This window comes from Onychomys torridus, chromosome 1, assembly GCF_903995425.1.
Source record: "Onychomys torridus chromosome 1, mOncTor1.1, whole genome shotgun sequence".
NCBI lineage: Eukaryota > Metazoa > Chordata > Mammalia > Rodentia > Cricetidae > Onychomys > Onychomys torridus.
This window is the reverse complement of record NC_050443.1, coordinates 117,868,358-117,886,647: the sequence shown is the minus strand read 5'-3', so window position 1 is coordinate 117,886,647 and position 18,290 is coordinate 117,868,358. Positions and strand designations below refer to the sequence as shown.

Below are 18,290 nucleotides of genomic sequence, written 5' to 3'. Positions count from 1 at the left end.
ACATGGGTAAGTAGTTAATTTAAAATGGGGTAGTTGGGGTAGGCCCTAATCCAGTATGGTTGGTGTCCTATTTAGAAGAAATTGGGACAATGACAGAGATACTGCCTACACAAGTCAAGGAACAGGGTATCAGCAGGACCTGCACCAGCACCTTGATCTCAGAGCTTTGGCCTCCAGAATAATAAGACTAACAATCTGTGATAGTTTGTTCTGGCCAGCTGGCAGGCTGGTGCCAATGACTATTATAAGACAATAATAGCTGGGTGGTGGTGGCGGTGGTGGCGCACGCCTGTAATCCCAGCACTCAGGAGGCAGAGGCAGGTGGATCTCTGTGAGTTCGAGGCCAGCCTGGTCTACAGAGCTAGTCCAGGACAGGCTCCAAAGCTACAGAGAAATCCTGTCTCAAAAAACAAACAAACAAAAAAAGACAATAATAAACAGTGGCTATGCTTGGGGATGGGAAAGCAGGCTGCATGGAGAAGTGGCCATTAGGAGTCCTGGGTGGATGCAGGTGGAGCAGCCAATCAGGAAGGCATTCTAGGCCAGAGGATCGGAAGGGCCTACTTCAGCTGGACACGGGGCATGGTGGGAAGATCATAGTATTTCAGGATCAAGAGGACCTAGGGCCGAGCCCTGAACCTATTGCAGCTGACAAGAGTGTAAAATAGTGTTGGTCCTGGAAAGATGGCATTGGACACTCTCGGAGAGAGCCAGAGTTCAGTTCCCAGTACCCACACTGGCAGCTCACAACAGTTCCCAGCATCTACCCAAGAGCAATAACTAACAAAGACCTGGTCAGGGATGCTGTTCCATTTCAAGCAACAGACACAAGGGAGAACAACCCAGACATCTGTCCATGAACAAATAAATCATGATGCATGACTGCAACAAGATTCCAGTCAACAGCAAGACTGAGCTCTGGGTACAGAGTGCGGTCACTGTTCACCACCATTCGTGGAGAAGCATGTCCACCAGAGACGTCCTGTGTGATGCATGGCATACACTCAACCAAACATCTGTCCAGTGCCTTCTGTATACTGGCATTACACAGACAACAGTGACCAAAATAGACAAGGCCAGTCCTAGGAAAGCTTCCAGCCCAGGAGTTCAGACCCCGAGACCTAGAAGAGTACCCTCTGGGCAAGAGGCCAACCTCAGCTGCCCTGACCCCAGGCTCTACTGTGAGATGGTCAGGGGAAGGTTCTGGATCCAGGAATCCCACCTGGAGGAACAGCCAGGGCTCCTCTGGTTTGATGTCTGCACCCTGCAGCAAAGTGATGAAGTGTGAGAGCTGGTGTGGTATGACTCCGTATGCTGTGTGTCAGGGGTGCAAAGTGTGTGTGAGGTGTGTCTTAGCAGTATGTGAAATGGGGAGGGGTGATGTGTATCAGATATGTGAAACGTATGTCAGAGGTGTGTGAAGTGTGTGTGTCAGGTGTGTGATTGTGATTAGAGACAGTGCAGAGGCCTGCTGTGGGAGGGGGTGTGAGGCCACCTGAGCCACAGTGGTCCCTCCTCCAGCCTGCATCTCCATGGCAACCACAGCCTCGTTCTCAGGCTCCAGCCCCTTGCCCGCCCCGCCTGGTGGCGAAGCGTCTGGAACTGCATCCTCCGCATCCACACCGCATCCCCGTCCTCCCGCGACTGCGTCCTGCAGCAACTGCCTGTGAGCTGCCTGTGAGCCATTTCCACGTTTCTCCTTTTGGAATGGGGACGAGGGGGCCAGAATGTGTGCGTGGGTGTGCAAGGGTGCAGGGATGTGAGAGGTGCGAAGATGGGGGAGCGGGTGCAAGAGTGTGTGAATGTGCGCGTGTGGGATGTATGTGCAAGGATATGGGTGTAGGGGTTGAGAGTCTATGTGGGAGTAATTTGGCTAACCTGATGGCTGCCAGAGCGATGGAGCACAGCCATCTCCTTCCCGTGGTCTCCACTAGAAATCGGGCTGGCCCTGTTGGCTTGGGTGGAGTATGATCATTAGACCTCTCGGGACAGCTGGGGGAATCTCTGCTGACTTGAGGTGGAGTGGTCCCTAGATCTTGAGGTATGTCGAGAAACCCCTACAGGTCAATGGCAGCCTGGACATTATAAAGAATTATGGCTGCCCATACTGCATAAATCTCTTATGAGGCTGGAATTCCCCATCCTGGGCATAGTAGGGTAGCAGAGGCAGTGGGACAGTTGGACCTCAGCCGACCCAGTCCATGGTGACTGCAGCCCCCTCCCTGTGGGCTGGCTCCACCTCTGCAGGTCCGGGAGAGCCAGTGGGAGCTGTACATCCCCAAGGTGGCCCAGGGGCACGAATCTCAGCTCCTGTTCGGTTCCATCTGCTGTGGGGGTGGGGTGAAAAAAGGGGAAACAGCCAGATGGGGAGAAAGAGGTCAGCAGAAGGGGTGTTAACCAGAGCATTGAGTCTGTCTGCTATCTGCGCATGGAGGGGGGGGCATGATGGGGGTCGCTGCGTGAAGGGTCGAGGAGGGTAGGAGGTAGGGCAGCCACTTGTCTCAAACCACCTGCCGCGGCTCGGCTGGCTCCGGATGCTGGGCCACAGGTGGCTGGTGAGTGTGGGGAACTGCGAGTTACCGTGTACCTCCTCTCTGTCCCTCTTGGCTTGGGCCCCTGATGAACAACAGCCCTTAAAACTAGAGGCAAACCACTACCTACAGGCCTGGGATGCAAGCAGACCAGGGTGGGCGCTGCCGCAGGGCTGTGGTGTGGGGTTGGTTGGGGAGAGGACGAGGGAGGAGTCCGCACCAACATGCACTTCTGTGTGACGCAGCATGAAAGAGTGCGTGTGAAAGCGAGTCTGCGACCTCTAGCCCAGCTTGTATGGGCTTTCAAATAAGAGTCCGCATCCCCCATCGTTTGTCCGTCAACATCCTGTCTGTGCGCAACCCCTAGTTCGTGACCAGAGATGCCCCGCCCCGCTCCCCCGGAGAGCACTGCGAATGAGCAGCAAATCCTCAGGAGACAAAATGACAGAGTAGGATGGAGGAAGGACCCGTAGGTGGTGTTGGGACGCCTTCCCAATTCTAAAGCTTTATGACCCCTGCCATCTCCCAGCAGGGGCCCCCAAGATCCAGAATGGACTCTTTTGGTGTGCTGAGAGGAGGGGAGAGTTTTCCACACAAAGCCCTTGGTTTTGCGATGTTCTGCCTAGCTATGGAGGACTAGAAACTTGACATGGTGCTGGGGGCGGGGGGGGGGGGACTGCCTCCGTTGCCATGGGAACCCGTGGTGACGTAAAATAGCCCTCGGCTGCGTCACCGTGGCAACCGAAGGCGGATTTCGAAGGAAGGGAGGGAGGGGTCTCTTGCCGATGGTAGTAGAGACTGGGATGCGTGGGGAGGACGCCATCTTCTGTTGGTTTTCATTTTCCTGCCTCTTTTGCCTCCGTGTATCACCTGGCCAGCCGTTTATATTCTTTATAATAATTTCCGGTCCATCTCTATCACAATGCCCATCGGGTTGCCCCCAAGCCATCCGATTTCCAAAGTACCCAGGGCCAACGTAGATAGAGCCAGCTCCCTCCTTAGGACCGGATCCACCTCTTAAAGAGGTTCTTTGTTAACAACTGCCTGATCTCTGTAAAGGCTGGGCCAGGCGGAAGGTCACAGGTGTAACACACACCAAAGGGACCAGTGTCTTCGAGAGCCCTCCTGAGGTGGGGGAGAGAGTGTAGATGCTGCTCTTTTCCCTCCTCCTCCCCTACCCAGCCTTCCTTCTCTACTTTCTTGCCCTGGAAAGTTCTGCACCCAGCTGTCCCTAACACTGGACAGCTTTGAAATACCATCTCCTCTGTGTTCCTCGGGGCTGTCACATCTATGTGGCCCCGCCAGTAGAGAGGGAGAAGCAGTGGTTATCTGCAGGTCTGGAGGGCAGCTGGCCTTCCGAGGGTGGCTGTCCAAAATAACCACAACTTTTACCATCCTGGAGGCAAGAAGTCCAAAACCAGATTTCAGCAGAGCCCTGCTTCTGCTGAAGCTTCAAGAGGGTCTTCCTCTGCTCCGTCCAGTCTCTGCTGTCCTGAGCAGTCTTTGGATAGCAGCTGCATCACTACAGCCTGCCTCCATCTGCAGAAGGCCCACAGAAGGACTGCTTAGGTCCAAATCCTCTTGTGAGGATGCCAACAGTGGAATAACCCGCCCCTACTTGTTCTAATAGGACTTCATCTTAACTCCATTACAACTGTAAGGACTGTTTCAAACAAGTCTCTTTCACGGATAATAAGAGTTAAAGCTTGGTGTTCTCTTTGTGTGGACATCAGTTAACCCACAACAACCTGTTGTCACTTGTGCGTTATAAATATCGCCCAGTTAAGGTTTCTGTTTCTCCTCTTTGAAGGGGTTTTTAATTTCAACATAGAAGGTAATTTTATTGAGATTTCCTCCTATGAAAGGAAATCTGGTGAAATCTGAATGTTGCTGGTGAAATCTCTCTCTTCCTGAGATTGGAAATATTCTCCTGCATTGTCTCTGAAGTGCTTTGTTGTCTCAGTTTTCCATATTCATGCACCTAGAATGAATTCTTATGTCCATGTGTGCATTGTATGTACACACATGTGTGCTCATTATGTGTGTTCAAACATGCATGTAGTGATGAGATCTGCTTCACTCCAAGTGGACTTTAAGACACAAGCAGCCTCTCTGCTATTAACTGAGGTGGGAATGTACAGAATGTGTCAAATGTGTTTCTCTCCACAAGGCATCAGCAACACTAGTGTACACTGCTGTGTTCAAGGCAGGCACCCAGCAGATAGATTTCCTTTGTCAAGACATCTGTGTGCTCCTATCTTTCTACCTTGTACATAAAATTTTGATGTTTCAAGTTTCAAGTTCATTGTAAGTGGAATTTCCTGTCCTGAATGCCCAATCCCAAATAACCAACTCAGAGACTGAATATGAATTATAAATGCTCAGCTGATAGATAGCTCAGGCTTGTTACTAGCTACCTCTTACATTTAAATTAACCTATTTCTATTAAGCTATGTATTGCCATGTGGGTCATGGTTTTACCTGTCTTCTAGCATATCTTGCTTTCTGGGCAACTGGCTTGCATCTCTCTTGACTGCCCTGACTCAGCCTCTCTCTCCCAGCATTCTCCCTGTGCCAGGCTGCCTTGCCCAATCTCTTTCTGCCCTGCTGTTGGCCAATCAGCTTTATTATTAGCAATTCATAAACAAATTTGTTGGAATTTTGATTGGGAGTTGTTGATTCTACAAATACAGTCAGAGATGTTTAAGCATAAAGACCTCCAAAATCTGCCTTAGAGAACCTTCCCTACCTGATGGAGGATTCTGATGTTCCTTGGCCCCAAAGTCAATATTTCATGGCTTTCCATGTGGAGCACTTGCCCATAATCTCTGTCCTGGGCTTTGAAACTATTTAAATAGAATCTTAGCTGGCTTACCCTGGGGAGGCTGAGGCAAGATGTTCTTGAGTTCAAGGCCAGCCTTGAACTATAGAGGACTATATAGTGAGACCCAACTTCATTAAACAAAACAAAACAAAACAAAACTGGATCTGGTGAGATAGTTCAGTGGTTGAGAGCAGAGAGGACCTAAGTTGCATTCCCAGCACCCACATCAGGCAGCTCCCAGCTTCCTGTAACTTCAGTTCCAGAGGATCTGATACCTTCACCTTCTAAGGACAACTGCATGAACAGATACACGCAAACTCTAGTTCCAGGGGAATGTGTAGCCTTCTTCTGACCTCTGCAAGTGGACACAGACATACACTCAAGCAAAACATAATAAAATAAATTTGCACATAGACACATATAATGAAAAATAATTTAAAAATTTTAACACACTTTTTTCTCAAAAGCATTTCTGCCACTAATATAGAAATATATCTGCTTTCTAAGAACTCAAATTTAACTGGACTTTGTCATTTTAAAATTTTTGTGTGTATGAGTATTTTGCATGTATGTTTGTGTGTGTACCACATGTATTTCTGGTACTCTTGGAGTTCAGAAGAGAACGCTGGATCCCCTAGAACTGGAGTTACAGATAGCTGTGAGCTGCTTTGTGGGTGCTAGGAACTGAACAGAGGTCCTCTGGAAGAATAGCAGTACTCTTAACCACTGAGCCTTCAAATTTTTTATTGCACGTATTTATCGTGTGTGAGTGAGCACCCTTATGTCACGGTACATATGTGGAAGTCAGAGCACAATTGCGTGAGGCAGTTTTCTCCCCCTACCAGGTGAGTTCTGGGGACTGAACTCAGGTTTTCAGACTTGGCAGCAAGTGCTCTGACCCACTCAGCCATATCACTGACCCTGGACTCTTTCATTTTTTTATACTTTATATGTGGAGGATTTGTCTTTGCATTTAAATACAAAAGCTATTTCATCCATGAACAATCTGTATTACTCTCTGAACCTCTGGCCTGGTTCCTTCGCCTGGTGAAACTGTGCTGGCGGAACCCTCAGGACCACAGTTTCTGGCACTTCATCAGCTGTTCTGGCACTGCATCACTGTTCTCTGACGGTGGAGAGACTCCATGACCAAGGCAACTCTTACAAAAGCAAGCATTCAATTGAAGGTTTGCTTACAGTTTTAGAGGTTTAGTCTATTATCATTAAGAGGAGCATGGCAGCAGGCATGGCAGGCATGGTATTGGAGAAGTAGCTGAGAGCTACATCCTGATTCACAGGCAGAGAGAGAGAGAGAGAAAGAGAGAGAGAGAGAGAGGGAGAGAGAGAGCCTAGCTTGGGCTTTTGAGACCTCAAAGCTCATTCCCAGTGACACACTTTCTACAACAAGGCCACAGCTCCTAATCCTTCCAATCCTTTTAAATAGTGACACTCCCTAGTGATTAAGAATTAAACTATCTGAGCCTATACAGGCCATTCTTATGCAAATCACCACATCCGCCAAGGTCATCTACATCTCCAAGGTCTCCAAAACAGAAGGCCCAAATTCAAGCCATATGTGATGATGCACACCTGTCATCCAGGACTCAGGAATCTGAGGAAGGAGGGTCAGAAATTCAAGGTCAGCCTGGACTATATGAGACTCGGTTTCAAAAAACAAAATAAAAAACAAAAAACAAAAAACTTATGTTCATTAATCTGTTGGGGTTTTTGTGTCTAACCTTCATGGGGTTTAAGAACAGTCCTTCTCCCTCTGCTCTCAGTGTGCAAACACAGATTTTTTAATTTGTGAATGAACTTCAAGTCTTACCAAATATCTTACCAGTCTTACCAGATGATTATCTCCTTTAGGCTGTTAATGTAGAGATAGCTTTTTTTTTTTTTCTTTCTTCTTTTTTTCTGGGGGAGGGGGATATTGAGGAACATCGAGACAGGGTTTCTCTGTGTAGCCTTGACTGTCCTGGAACTCACTCTGTAGACCAGGCTGGCCTCGAACTCATAGAGATCTTCCAGCCTCTGCCTCCCAAATGCTGGGATTAAAGGCGTGTACCACCGCTGTTTGACTTTATTTTTATGTTTACTTATATATTTGGGTTTTTTGGGGGGGGGTTGTTATTTTTTGTTTGTTTGTTTGGTTGGTTGGTTTGGTTTGAGTTTTTGTTTTGTTTTTTGAAAAAGGATTTCTCTTTGTAGCCCTGGCTGTCCTGCAACTCTGCCTCCCAGGTGCTAGAATTAAAGGCATGTGCCACCACAACCAGCTTTTCTTATTTTTAAAATCTTTTATTTGTATAGGTATTTTACCTGCATGTATGTCTGAGTACCATGTGGGTGTCTCATGCTTGTGGAGGTCAGAAGAGGGTGTCAGATCCTCTCAAACTGGAACTATGGATGGTTGTGAGTCACTATGTGGATGCTAGGAACTGAACCCAGGACTTCTGTAAAAGCAGCAAGTGCTTTTTTTTTTTTTTTTTTAACTGCTAAGCCATCTCTCCAATCCCTTATTTTGTTTAATTTAGATTTGTTTTGTTATGTGTGTCAGATTAAACATTTTGCCTACATGTATGTATGTGCACCACTTATGTGTCTGGTGCCTGTAGAGGTCAGAAGAGGTTGTCAGATCTCCAGAACTGGTTTATAAACCATTTTGAGCCACCATGTTGGTGCTGGAAACTGAACCCAGGTCTTCTGCAAGAGCCACAAGTGCTCTTCACTGCTGAACCATCTCTCCAGCTCCAGTGTGTGTGTGTGTGTGTGTGTGTGTGTGTGTGTGTGTGTGTGTGTGTGATGTGTGCCTATGTGTTCAAGTACACTCACCTATGTGTACGTAGGTCACTTTGGGTGTTTTCCTCTATGACTCTCTACCTTATTTTTTGAGACAGGGTCTCTCACTGAACTTCAAGCTCTCCATTTCAACTATGCTGGCAAGCTGGCTGTTGAGCCACCAAATCCACATCTCTGCCCATTTCCTCCCAACCCTGTGGTTTACAGATGCAAGCCACTGGCCCAACTTCTGTGTGGGTGCTGGGCATCTGAACCAGGTCCTCATGCTTGCATAGCAAACACTTTACCAACCGAGCCCCAGGGAATTGCCTTCAAAATTTCACACCAGAATACACACAACTGTTTTTGATCTTTCTATATTTTGCTGAACTCAGCTTGCTTAAGCTTCACTTAAAGTCTCCACCATTTGTGGGTGGGGCTGACCTGTGAGTTTCTCCCTCCCAATGTGCTTGAGAGCTGTGAAGGGGGCAGGAGGGGTGACCTCCGGAGCTGATGAGGGCTCCTTTGTTCTTTCTCTGGAAATTTTGCAACACATTGGCAGCATTTCCTTTTAAAAATGGTTACGTTGGCATGACTTTGAGATTGGAGTTCTATGTGAGATGGGGAGGTTATTTTGTTTTGTAGTGTTTTATTTTATGTTTTGAGACAGGGTCTCACTGTGCATCACTAGCTGGCCTGGAACTCGATGTATAGAGCAGGCTGGCCTCAAACTCAGAGATCTACCTTCCTCTGCTTCCCAAGAGCCAGGATCAAAAGCAAGCACCACCACACACAGTTCCAAGAGGGTTTTAATAATGGTCTGTTTCACTTTCCATCTGTCAACAGAGATCCTTTCCTCACAGAGAGCAACCACAAGATCAGAGCGTACATTCCTTTAAAAAAAAAATATGTATTTGCTGGGTGGTGATGGTGCATGCCTTTAATCTCAGCACTCAGGAGGCAGAGCCAGGCAGATCTCTGTGAGTTTGAGGCCAGCCTGGTCTACAGAGCAAGATCCAGGACAGGCACTAAAACAACACAGAGAAACCCTGTTTCGAAAAAACAAAACAAAACAAAACAATATTTATTTATTATGTTTACATTTATTTTTATGTCTGTTTGTATGTGTAGCACACGCATTCAGAAACATGTGGAGGCCAGAAGAGGGCAGCAGATCCCCTGGAACCAGAGTTACAGGAAGTTGTGAAGACATTTTTGTTTTGTTTTGTTTTTGTTTGTTTGTTTGGTTGGTTTTGGTTTTTCAAGACAGGGTTTCTCTGTAGCTTTGGAGCCTGTCCTGGAACTCGCTTTGTAGTCCAGGCTGGCCTTGAACTCATAGAGATCCACCTGCCTCTGCCTCCCAAGTGCTGGAATTACAGGCGTGCGCCACCGCTGCCTGGCTTTGTTTTGTTTTTTGAGACAGGGTTTCTCTGTGTAGTTTTGGTGCCTGGCCTGGATCTCACTCTGTAGCCCAGGCTGGCCTCGAACTCACAGAGATCCACCTGGCTCTGCCTCCTGAGTGCTGAGATTAAAGGCATGAGCCACCACCGCCCAGCCATGAAGGCATTTTTTATGGAAACCCAGCCTAGGTCCTCTGCAAGAGCAGCAAGCACTCTTAACTGCTGAGCCATCTCTCCAGCCTTGAACATGTTCATTCTGTACTTACCCAGAGTCAGTGGAACCTGCACCCTCCTCCAGACTGCAATCACTACCTGACTGGCAGGATGCAAGTTCAGCTCTCCAAAGGCCTGGTCTTCCTGAACCACCAGACTGCATACTTTTAACACCTTCCTCTGAATTTCACATAGATAACCAATGGGAATTAATATGGACATATCTCATATTGCATGGGACAGATGTTCTTTGTTGTGTTTTGATCTATTTTAAAATATCAAAAAAATTTAAAAATTAAAAAAAAATATCAACAGTTAACAAATTCACATTAATCTGGGCCTCCTGCTTAGTCTGGCAGTCCAGCTCTCCCAACTGCTCCCTGAATCTTTTCCTCCCAGTGGAATATGTATCCTTAAAGCACACGCCAGAGCAGGCTGGCTGGAGGAAGATGCCTCAGTTCTATTTTGAGATATTCTCTGGCCAGAGGCACCATTCTGCCCTGCTGGGAGGTCAGGAAGGGATGTGAAACCTTGAGTTGGACCTCCTACAGCAAATCCCTGGATTTTGTATGAAGAGTGTTGGACCATTCTAGGTCCCTACTCCAGATCTAGCTATGAGGCTGTCCATAGGATGACTTGTAAGTGGTGACTCTAACTCTCTCTAGGCTAGGACAAGGACCACCATCCACCATGGTGAAGCTGGGCTTCAGCTTCTCTGGGAATGCAGGCAAGGAGATAGGAGGCCAGGATGGGGCTGCCATGGACTGTACCCCTCTTATCAGTCCCCTGGATGTCAGCCAGCTCCAGCCATCCTTCTCCGACCAGGTAAGTAGCCTGAGATGGTGTGGGAGGCTTTCTCAGCTTGCCTAGGGACAAAGACTTATGTAGAAGTTGCCTCCTCCAAAGTGCCCTGAGGATAGAACAAACTGGGCAAAAATCCAAACTAACCACTGACAAGTGTGACCTCATGGTTAGCTCTCTCATATCCAGAGCTCCTACCTCATCTGAAACAGGGTAAACTAACCACTGGATTCCTCAGAAATTAAGCACTCAGACTGTGATGTAATCTAAGAGGGACCAGCAAGTTGCAGTTACCACTTGTGTGGGCTAGGTTGATGTCAACTTGACACCAGTTATAGTCATCTGAGAGGAGAAAACCTCCATTGAGAAAATGGCTTCATAAGATCGAGCTTATTTCTTAATTAATGACTGATGGGGCAGGCAAAGCCCATGGTGGGTGGTGCCATCCCTGGGCTGGCAGTCCTGGGTTCTTTAAGGAAGTATGAGGAGCAAGCCATGGGGAGCAAGCCAGGAAGCAGCACTCCTCCATGGCTTTCTGCATCAGCTCCTGCTTCCGGATTCCAGCGGTTTGAGAGCCTGTCCTGACTTCCTTCAATGATAGACAATGATGTGGAAGTGTAAGCCACATAAACTCTTTCTTCCCCTTCTTCTTTTTGGTCATGGTATTTCATCACAGCAATAGAAACCCAAACTAGGACACCATTCTTCCATTCTTTCTTTTCTGGGCAGGGCTCTAGGTTAGAGAACAAAATAGGGCTTCTTAGGCAGGTGACTGAGTAGTGGGGTGGGGGATAGGTGACCTTCAGCAGAAGTCACTGAGAAGCAAAACGTAGCACAGACTGGCCTAGCCTGACCCTTCAGGAGCCCAGGGTAGCTCTCCAATGATCTGGGTGGGCTTCAGCTGCATTTACTATAACAATGAATGCTGAGGGCAGATCTATCCTTTGCCCTCAAGAATACAGACAGCCTAGAATTGCCCACATCTGAGCCCCATGTAGTTGGAGGCACAAGACTCTGGAAGCTGTTAGAGAAGTCAGGTCAGACCTCCTGAAAGAGAGGAGCCAGATTGTGCAGCAACAGAGAGGGAAGTTCACGTAGGAGAGCCAGCACTCTGAATGGAAGGCGGCTGTAGAGTGAGGAACTCCAACCATGGCCTGGCCATACCTTGAACAGCCGTGGTTCCCGTCAGCCTCTCCATGTCCACCTTCCTTTGGCTTCAGCTTTGAGATGTTACAGCTCTGCTGACCACCAAACAGTAGAGACAGATGGTCAGCACCACCACCCCAGCTTCCCAACCCCTCAGTTCAGGGCTTTCCTGGGTCCCTGCGAGCTGTCCAGCAATGTCACACCATCTCTTCCTTTAGGTGGTCATCAAAACACAGACAGACTATCAGCTTACCTCCTCAGACCAGCCAAAGAAGTTTTCAGATTTGGAGGGTCAAAGGCTGGCCGGCCAAACAGAGGAAGGACGCAGAGTAAGTATGTTACCCCTCACTGTGAGAAGTTAGAGCAGGGGGAGAGGCTAGATGAGCAATTCAGGTCTTGCTTGCCTGGTTGGGTCCCCCTTGAAGGATCAGTCCTACCTGGATGTCACCTCTAGTGATGGCTGGCACCTAGCTGTCCATCCTCCCAGCCATCTGAGCAGCCTGAGCTCCTGGGAGACACTTCCCATGGGAAGTACCTGTTTCCCAGCCCATCGTTTTCTACCTCCTTGCAGGCTTTCTGTGAAACTGATATGAGCTCTACCTTTTATCTGGCAAATGTCTGTTTGTCTTCTTTTAACCACAACAGTAATGGTTTTAATAATCTCTTTTAGCTGACTATTTCTAATGCTTTCCCATTTTTAGAAGCAACACCTGCCCTTTCCCATGGTTTCTTCAATGGAAGTGAGCATTAAAGGTGCCGCTCTTTGGATCCACCCAGTGTGGTGGTACTAATGCACTTGCCTCACTAGACGTCACACACACACACACACACACACACACACACACACACACACACACACACTGCTTCCTCTCCCAATACTCCCAATAACTGAAGGGTGGTCCTAATTAGTCTTAATAATTAAAAACCCAGAGTCAGATATCGAGGATGAAAGATCAGAGAAACAGAGCAGCAGCCACTAGAAACTTCTTACCTCTATGAATTCTCAGACCAAATAGAGGGCCGAGATCCTGTCTCCACCCACCTTATATTGCTTTCTCCACTGCCTAGTGCTGGGATTAAAGGTGTGCACCACCACCTCTGGGCTCTGTTTCTCTTTTAGACTAGATTAATCTCCTGTAGCCCAGGGTGGCCTTGAATTCCTGATCTTTCTGCTTCCTCCTCTCAAGTGCTGGGATGAAAGGTATGTGCCACCACTCCCTGGCCTCTATGGTTAACTAGTGTCTAGCTCCACCCTCTGATCTCCAGGCAAGCTTTATTTGTCAGAACACACACAAAATATCATACAACAACCAACTTCTGCAGGCCACATGGGCAGTGCAAACCAGTTAGTTCCTAAGAGCACCTTCTGGGTCAATTGGCTGCATGCAACTTAACTGATTATGGATGTTTCCATAATCTCAGCAAAGCTGGGCCTACAAAGAATAGTTCCTGGACCTTTGGTCCTGGAGCTGACCTCAAGGAAGGAGACAAGATGTCGGGGCAGTAGCATCGTGCCCAGCCCCAGTTCTTAGGGGCCATTCCCTCAGGGAGGTTGGCCCCACAGTAGCTCATCTGCACTAAATTCTGCTCTTTTCTCTCTGCCAGGTGCCCACTGCAAGGATGATCGCCTTTGCCATGGCACTCATGGGCTGTGTGCTGATCATGTACAAGGCCATTTGGTATGACCAGTTCTCCTGCCCAGATGGCTTCCTGCTTCGGGTAAGCCTCATGGACTAAAGACCAGGGTAGGGACAGTAGAGACCACCATGGTCCACCTATGGTCTCTAGTCAATGCCAGGATGTGGAGGGTTTTCTGTGGCAGCATCAAGGGAGGATGCTTCCCATCTCACACCCCTGGGTTTCCTTCTAAATGACAAGACTGCCCCTGTGTGAGTGATCCCCTTACTTCCCAGAGCATGCTAAGATCCCGTCTTTTGAAAATATCCTATAAATAGGATTTTAGGGCCACAGAAATGACTCATAGGGAAAAGCACAGGCTGTATAAACATGAGGACCCAGCTTCAAATCCCCAGAACCCATGTAAAAGGCCAGATGTGACTGCCTGTAACCCCAGCACTGTGAGGTGACAGAGCAAGACAGTCGCTAAGGCTTGCTCCAGGTTCTGTGAGAGACACTGTCTCAAGGAGGCCTCCTCCAGCCAACTCAAGCACAGTTACAGAAACACAAAATAAAATTTGAAAACCGAGGGGTTTTTGTTTATATTTTTGTTTTCATCTAAACTGAAGTAAGAAGTGCCCAAAGAGCTGCAGGAGCCCTACCTGCACTTAGCAGCTTGCTTTCTTGCTTTTTTTTTTTTTTTTTTTGTTTTTTTTCTAGACAGGGTTTCCTCTGTGTAGTTTTGTGCCTTTCCTGGAACTCACTTTGTAGACCAGGCTGGCCTCAAACTCACAGAGATCTGCCTGCCTCTGCCTCCAAGTGCTGAGATTAAAGGCATGCGCCACCACCACCACCCAACTTTAGCAGGTTTCTTTACTGAGCCTTTTGTCTTTTCCTTAGACTTTAAGAGGTTTGTTTCTTTGATTTTTTTTTTTTAAGATTTATTTATTTATTTAGTTAGTTAGTTATTATGTATACAGTGTTCTGTCTGCACATATTCCCTCAGGCCAGAAGAGGGCACCAGATCTCATTACAGATAGTTGTGAGCCACTGTGTGGTTGCTGGGAATTGAACTCAGGACGTTTGGAAGAGCAGCCTGTGTTCTTAACCTCTGAGCCATCTCTCCAGCCGCCTGTTTCTTTGATTTTTTTTTTTTTTTCTTGAAATAGGGTCTCACTGTGTAGCCCTGGCTGGCCCGGAACTCACAGAGATAGTGTCTTTGTCTCCCAAGGGATTAAAGTATGTATTACCACCCATGTGAGTGACTTTAAATGTATTATGGACATGAATGCTATCTGCATATTTAGTAAATATTTCCTTCTACTTTAAAAACCTCAACTCTATTAATGACAGTTATAAATTTTAATATTTTTTAAAGTGTTTCATATTTTAGAAGTAATTTCTCCCTTTTCCCCCTTAATCCTCTGGTCTTTGGGATGGAGTTCACAGAGGCACTGAAGTCCAGTTGCCGTTTTTTTTGTTTTTTGTTTTTTTTCAGGGAGGGGAGACATTTTTAGTTTTGGATGTTCTGGAAATCACTATGTAGCCCATACCAGCCTCCAGCTCACATCAATCCTCCTGCCTCAACCTTCCCAGTGCCGGGATTACAAGCATGGTCCCCCACACCAGTCTGTGCTATCCACCTTCCCACACAGCATAGTTCTAAAAGACTCCTCGCCGGTGGAGGTCCCACACCACACCACCCCTTCTCCAAGGAGCCTCAGGCTCTGACCCTCTGACCCGAAGCCAAAGCCACCTTTGTGTGTTTTTAATTATGACCCTTCCTCCTCCTCCTCCTCCTCCTCCTCCTCCTCCTCCTCCTCCTCCTCCTCCTCCTCCTCCTCCTCCTCCTCCTCCTTCTCCTCTTTCACTATGATTCCCCATCCCTCTGCCGGTCCGAAACATGACTCTGCTACAGCACAAGATCTGCACCCCGCTGACCCTGGAGATGTACTACACGGAGATGGACACCGATAGCCAAGATCGCCACCGCAACATCCTGGCAGCCCTCGGGGCCTACCCTGTGAACCGCAAGCATGCCACCGAGATGCCCGCGCCCGCCCTCTGGGGGAACAGCTACCGGGCCTCCAAGGAAGAACGTAAGGGCCCCACCCCAGCGGCGGTGGTTGTGTCCACTGCAGCAGCAGCGGCAGCGGGCACGGAGCCATCCGGCATAGAGCCATCAGGGAAGCCTTCGGCCATGAGAGAGGAAGGAGACCCACCGAAGACAGAGGGCATGCCGTCCCAGGCCCCCTAGTGACTGTCGTCCTGTTCCCCTGTTCCCTCCCCCTCCGCCAGTGACTGGGGTAAGTGTGTCCCTTCTAAACAGGGGCTGGCTAGCTCGCAGGGTCACAGGCTTGCTCTGCCCTACCCTACCCATCTCTTCCGCCCTTCTATGCCCCCCCCCATTTCCCTATATCCCTCACTTCCTACCAGGCCCAGACACCTACCTAGATGTGCACCCTCTCTCGAGGCTACCTCCAAGTCTGTGCACAGGGCTTGCTTTCCTGTCCAGCACACCAGCCCTCTGTCCCTTTCACTCTGACCCTTCTGTCTTCACAGCGTTCCCCACAAGCTATTTGACCTGTGCACCTCCTGATGCTTCACTGCCCAGTGATTGTCCTCCTGCCCCACAGCACCCTGCTGAAGCCCCTGTCCCTGATGGGCCTCTTGCTCTGTTGCTTTTCTGTAAGTAAAGATTCACATCCACCTGAGTCTTGGTTTCTCTTTTGGTTGCAGCTTGTGTGAGCATTTTCATTAGTCCCCAAACCTAGGAGGACACCTGAGGGTGCTGCCTGCTTCTGAGGAAGACTAGGCCTTGCCCTTCCCCCACTCCAACCCGGCCTAAGGGCACTGGTCACAACGGAATAAGCCACTCAGGGGAATTGGGGTTGCCCCTGACTGCCTGAAGATCTACCTACATTCTGCTGCACCTACCTATCATCTACCTGGTGCTGGGTCTGGTTCTGGATCCTCTCCATGAAACAGGATTGTCCTCCTCTGGGAGGGGCTCCTAGGTTTTCTTCCCCTAGATTAGTCATCCACAGCAGGAATGACTTAAGAAGGGAATAAATATTGACCTGAGATGGTGGTGAGACCTCCAAGGACTGTGTGATTGGCCGGCCTCCTGAGAGTTGGAGGGCTCCCTCCACCCCTCCCCTAGCATTGCCATTTCCATTTAGGAGCTAGACAGGAGATCAGCTAAAGGTCCCAGGGGAGATGTCCTGGGTCCCTTGTCATTTTCTCTCCCTGCCACAACTAGCCCTCGATTCTGTGTGACTCTGACTCTGTCACTGGCTCTGGCACATCTTTTCTGATCACTTCTATCTTGGTCTTTGACACCTCACCTAATGAAAAGTAAGCTCAGACTGGGGGTCACTGGGGAGATGAGGGCCGCGACAGAGCTTGGGTTGCTCAGGGGCCAGAGAAGCTCTCTAAACAGAAGGTCCAGTGCTATCTGCATGAAGCATAAAGGGTTATTAGCCTGGAGTGGTATGACCCCACATCAGGGCCAGAGATTATGGAGGAGACCCTCTACTCCAAAGTGGAACCCAAAGACTTAGATAAGAGCTGGAGCTACATCCGTGACATTGGGGGTTCTCAAAGATCTGGGTGGTGGCAGATCTGGGCATTGGGTCTGTTCTTCCAGGGGCTCAGTAGAGAAACACACACCATGTGTCTCCTTGCTTCTGTGCATACATAGGCACATGCACACACGTAAAAATCTCCATGGGGCCTGGAGAGACAGCTCAGTTAATTAAAATGACTGCCACACAAGCATGAGATCCTAACTTTGATCCCCTAATCCTGAAAAAAAGAAAAATGGGCTCAGCAGTGTTCGAGACAGAGACAAGAGGATCCCTGGAGCGTGCTGGCCAGCCAGTCTAGCCTAACTGATGAGCTCTCTGTTCAGTGAGAGAGCTTATCTTGAAAATTAATTATGGGGCCAGGCGGTGGTGGTTCACGCCTGCAATCCCAGCACTCAGGAGGCAGAGGCAGGTGGATCTTTGTGAGTTTGAGGCCAGCCTGGGCTACCAAGTGAGTTCCAGGAAAGGCACAAAGCTACAGAGAAACCCTGTCTCGAAAAACCAAAAAAAAAGAAAAAAAGAAAGAAAAAGAAAAAGAAAATTAATTATGTACATATATGTATGTATGTATGTATGCATGTATTGTTGTATTGTGTGTACATATATGTGTGTATGTATGTAGAGAGCAATTGAGGAAGATACTCAACTTCTACCTCTGGGCTACACACACAAACACATATACACACACACAAAAAGCCTTCCCCCAGATCTTCATGGATTCATAGTGACACCTCCAATTCAATTTGGAACCTCTGAGTTATTTCAGACTCTTTTCCCTGGAACCTCTGAGTTATTCCAGACTCCTTTCCCGTATTTGTAATTCTCTTCACCATGGAGGAAAAAACAGTTCCTATTATCCTTCATTCTAGAACACAGAATTTAAAGGAAAAGCTTATGAGACAAAATTTAAAGTTATTTTGGTCAAAGCAAGTTGAGAAGCTATGTTCATTTAAAAGCTCCTCATGTTTCTCCCAGCAAACAGTTCAGGCCCTCATGCTCAGCCTTGGCACAGACCCCACCTAGGTAAACAAAATGGCCAGGGCAGGCGGAACATCAGCCTGCAAGAAGCGCCTGAAGCTGGCCACCCTGTCATGAGAGTCAGGCTCAGGACCCCACACTTGCTCTAGCCACATACCACTCAGAGTCTCACATACCTGTAGCACCTGTAAACCACATGTTCTCACACTTTGGGCACTATATTATAGTGGAAGCATGGCAGCTTCCTCCAGATGGGATGTTTTAGGGGGCATGTGAGCCAGGAGTGACCCTCCCAGGTCACAACACAAGACCTCATTGATTTTAGCAACTACACTGTGGACTTTCAACTGCCTGTGGCACTTGGATGGGATTCCTTGTGTGTGGGTCCCTATAGTTGTCAAGGCCAGCAGTGATC

At 48.3% G+C, this 18,290-nt stretch overlaps 1 protein-coding gene across 2 annotated transcripts; it reads left to right on the top strand.

Moving 5' to 3' along the window:
* The first annotated feature begins 1,498 nt into the window (after positions 1 to 1,498).
* On the top strand, positions 1,499 to 16,024 carry Caly (calcyon neuron specific vesicular protein). 2 transcript variants are annotated; one of them, XM_036205617.1, is made up of 6 exons: positions 1,499 to 1,677; positions 10,412 to 10,571; positions 11,912 to 12,022; positions 13,299 to 13,412; positions 15,229 to 15,616; positions 15,873 to 16,024. In XM_036205617.1, exons 2-5 carry the CDS (start codon positions 10,437 to 10,439, stop codon positions 15,565 to 15,567), a joined length of 699 nt encoding a protein of 232 aa, XP_036061510.1. In that variant the 5' UTR covers positions 1,499 to 1,677; positions 10,412 to 10,436; the 3' UTR covers positions 15,568 to 15,616; positions 15,873 to 16,024. The 2 variants fall into 2 exon arrangements, with proteins under 2 accessions (XP_036061510.1, XP_036061515.1); XM_036205622.1 differs by lacking the exon at positions 1,499 to 1,677 and adding an exon at positions 1,896 to 2,041.
* Positions 16,025 to 18,290: the final 2,266 nt, after the last annotated feature.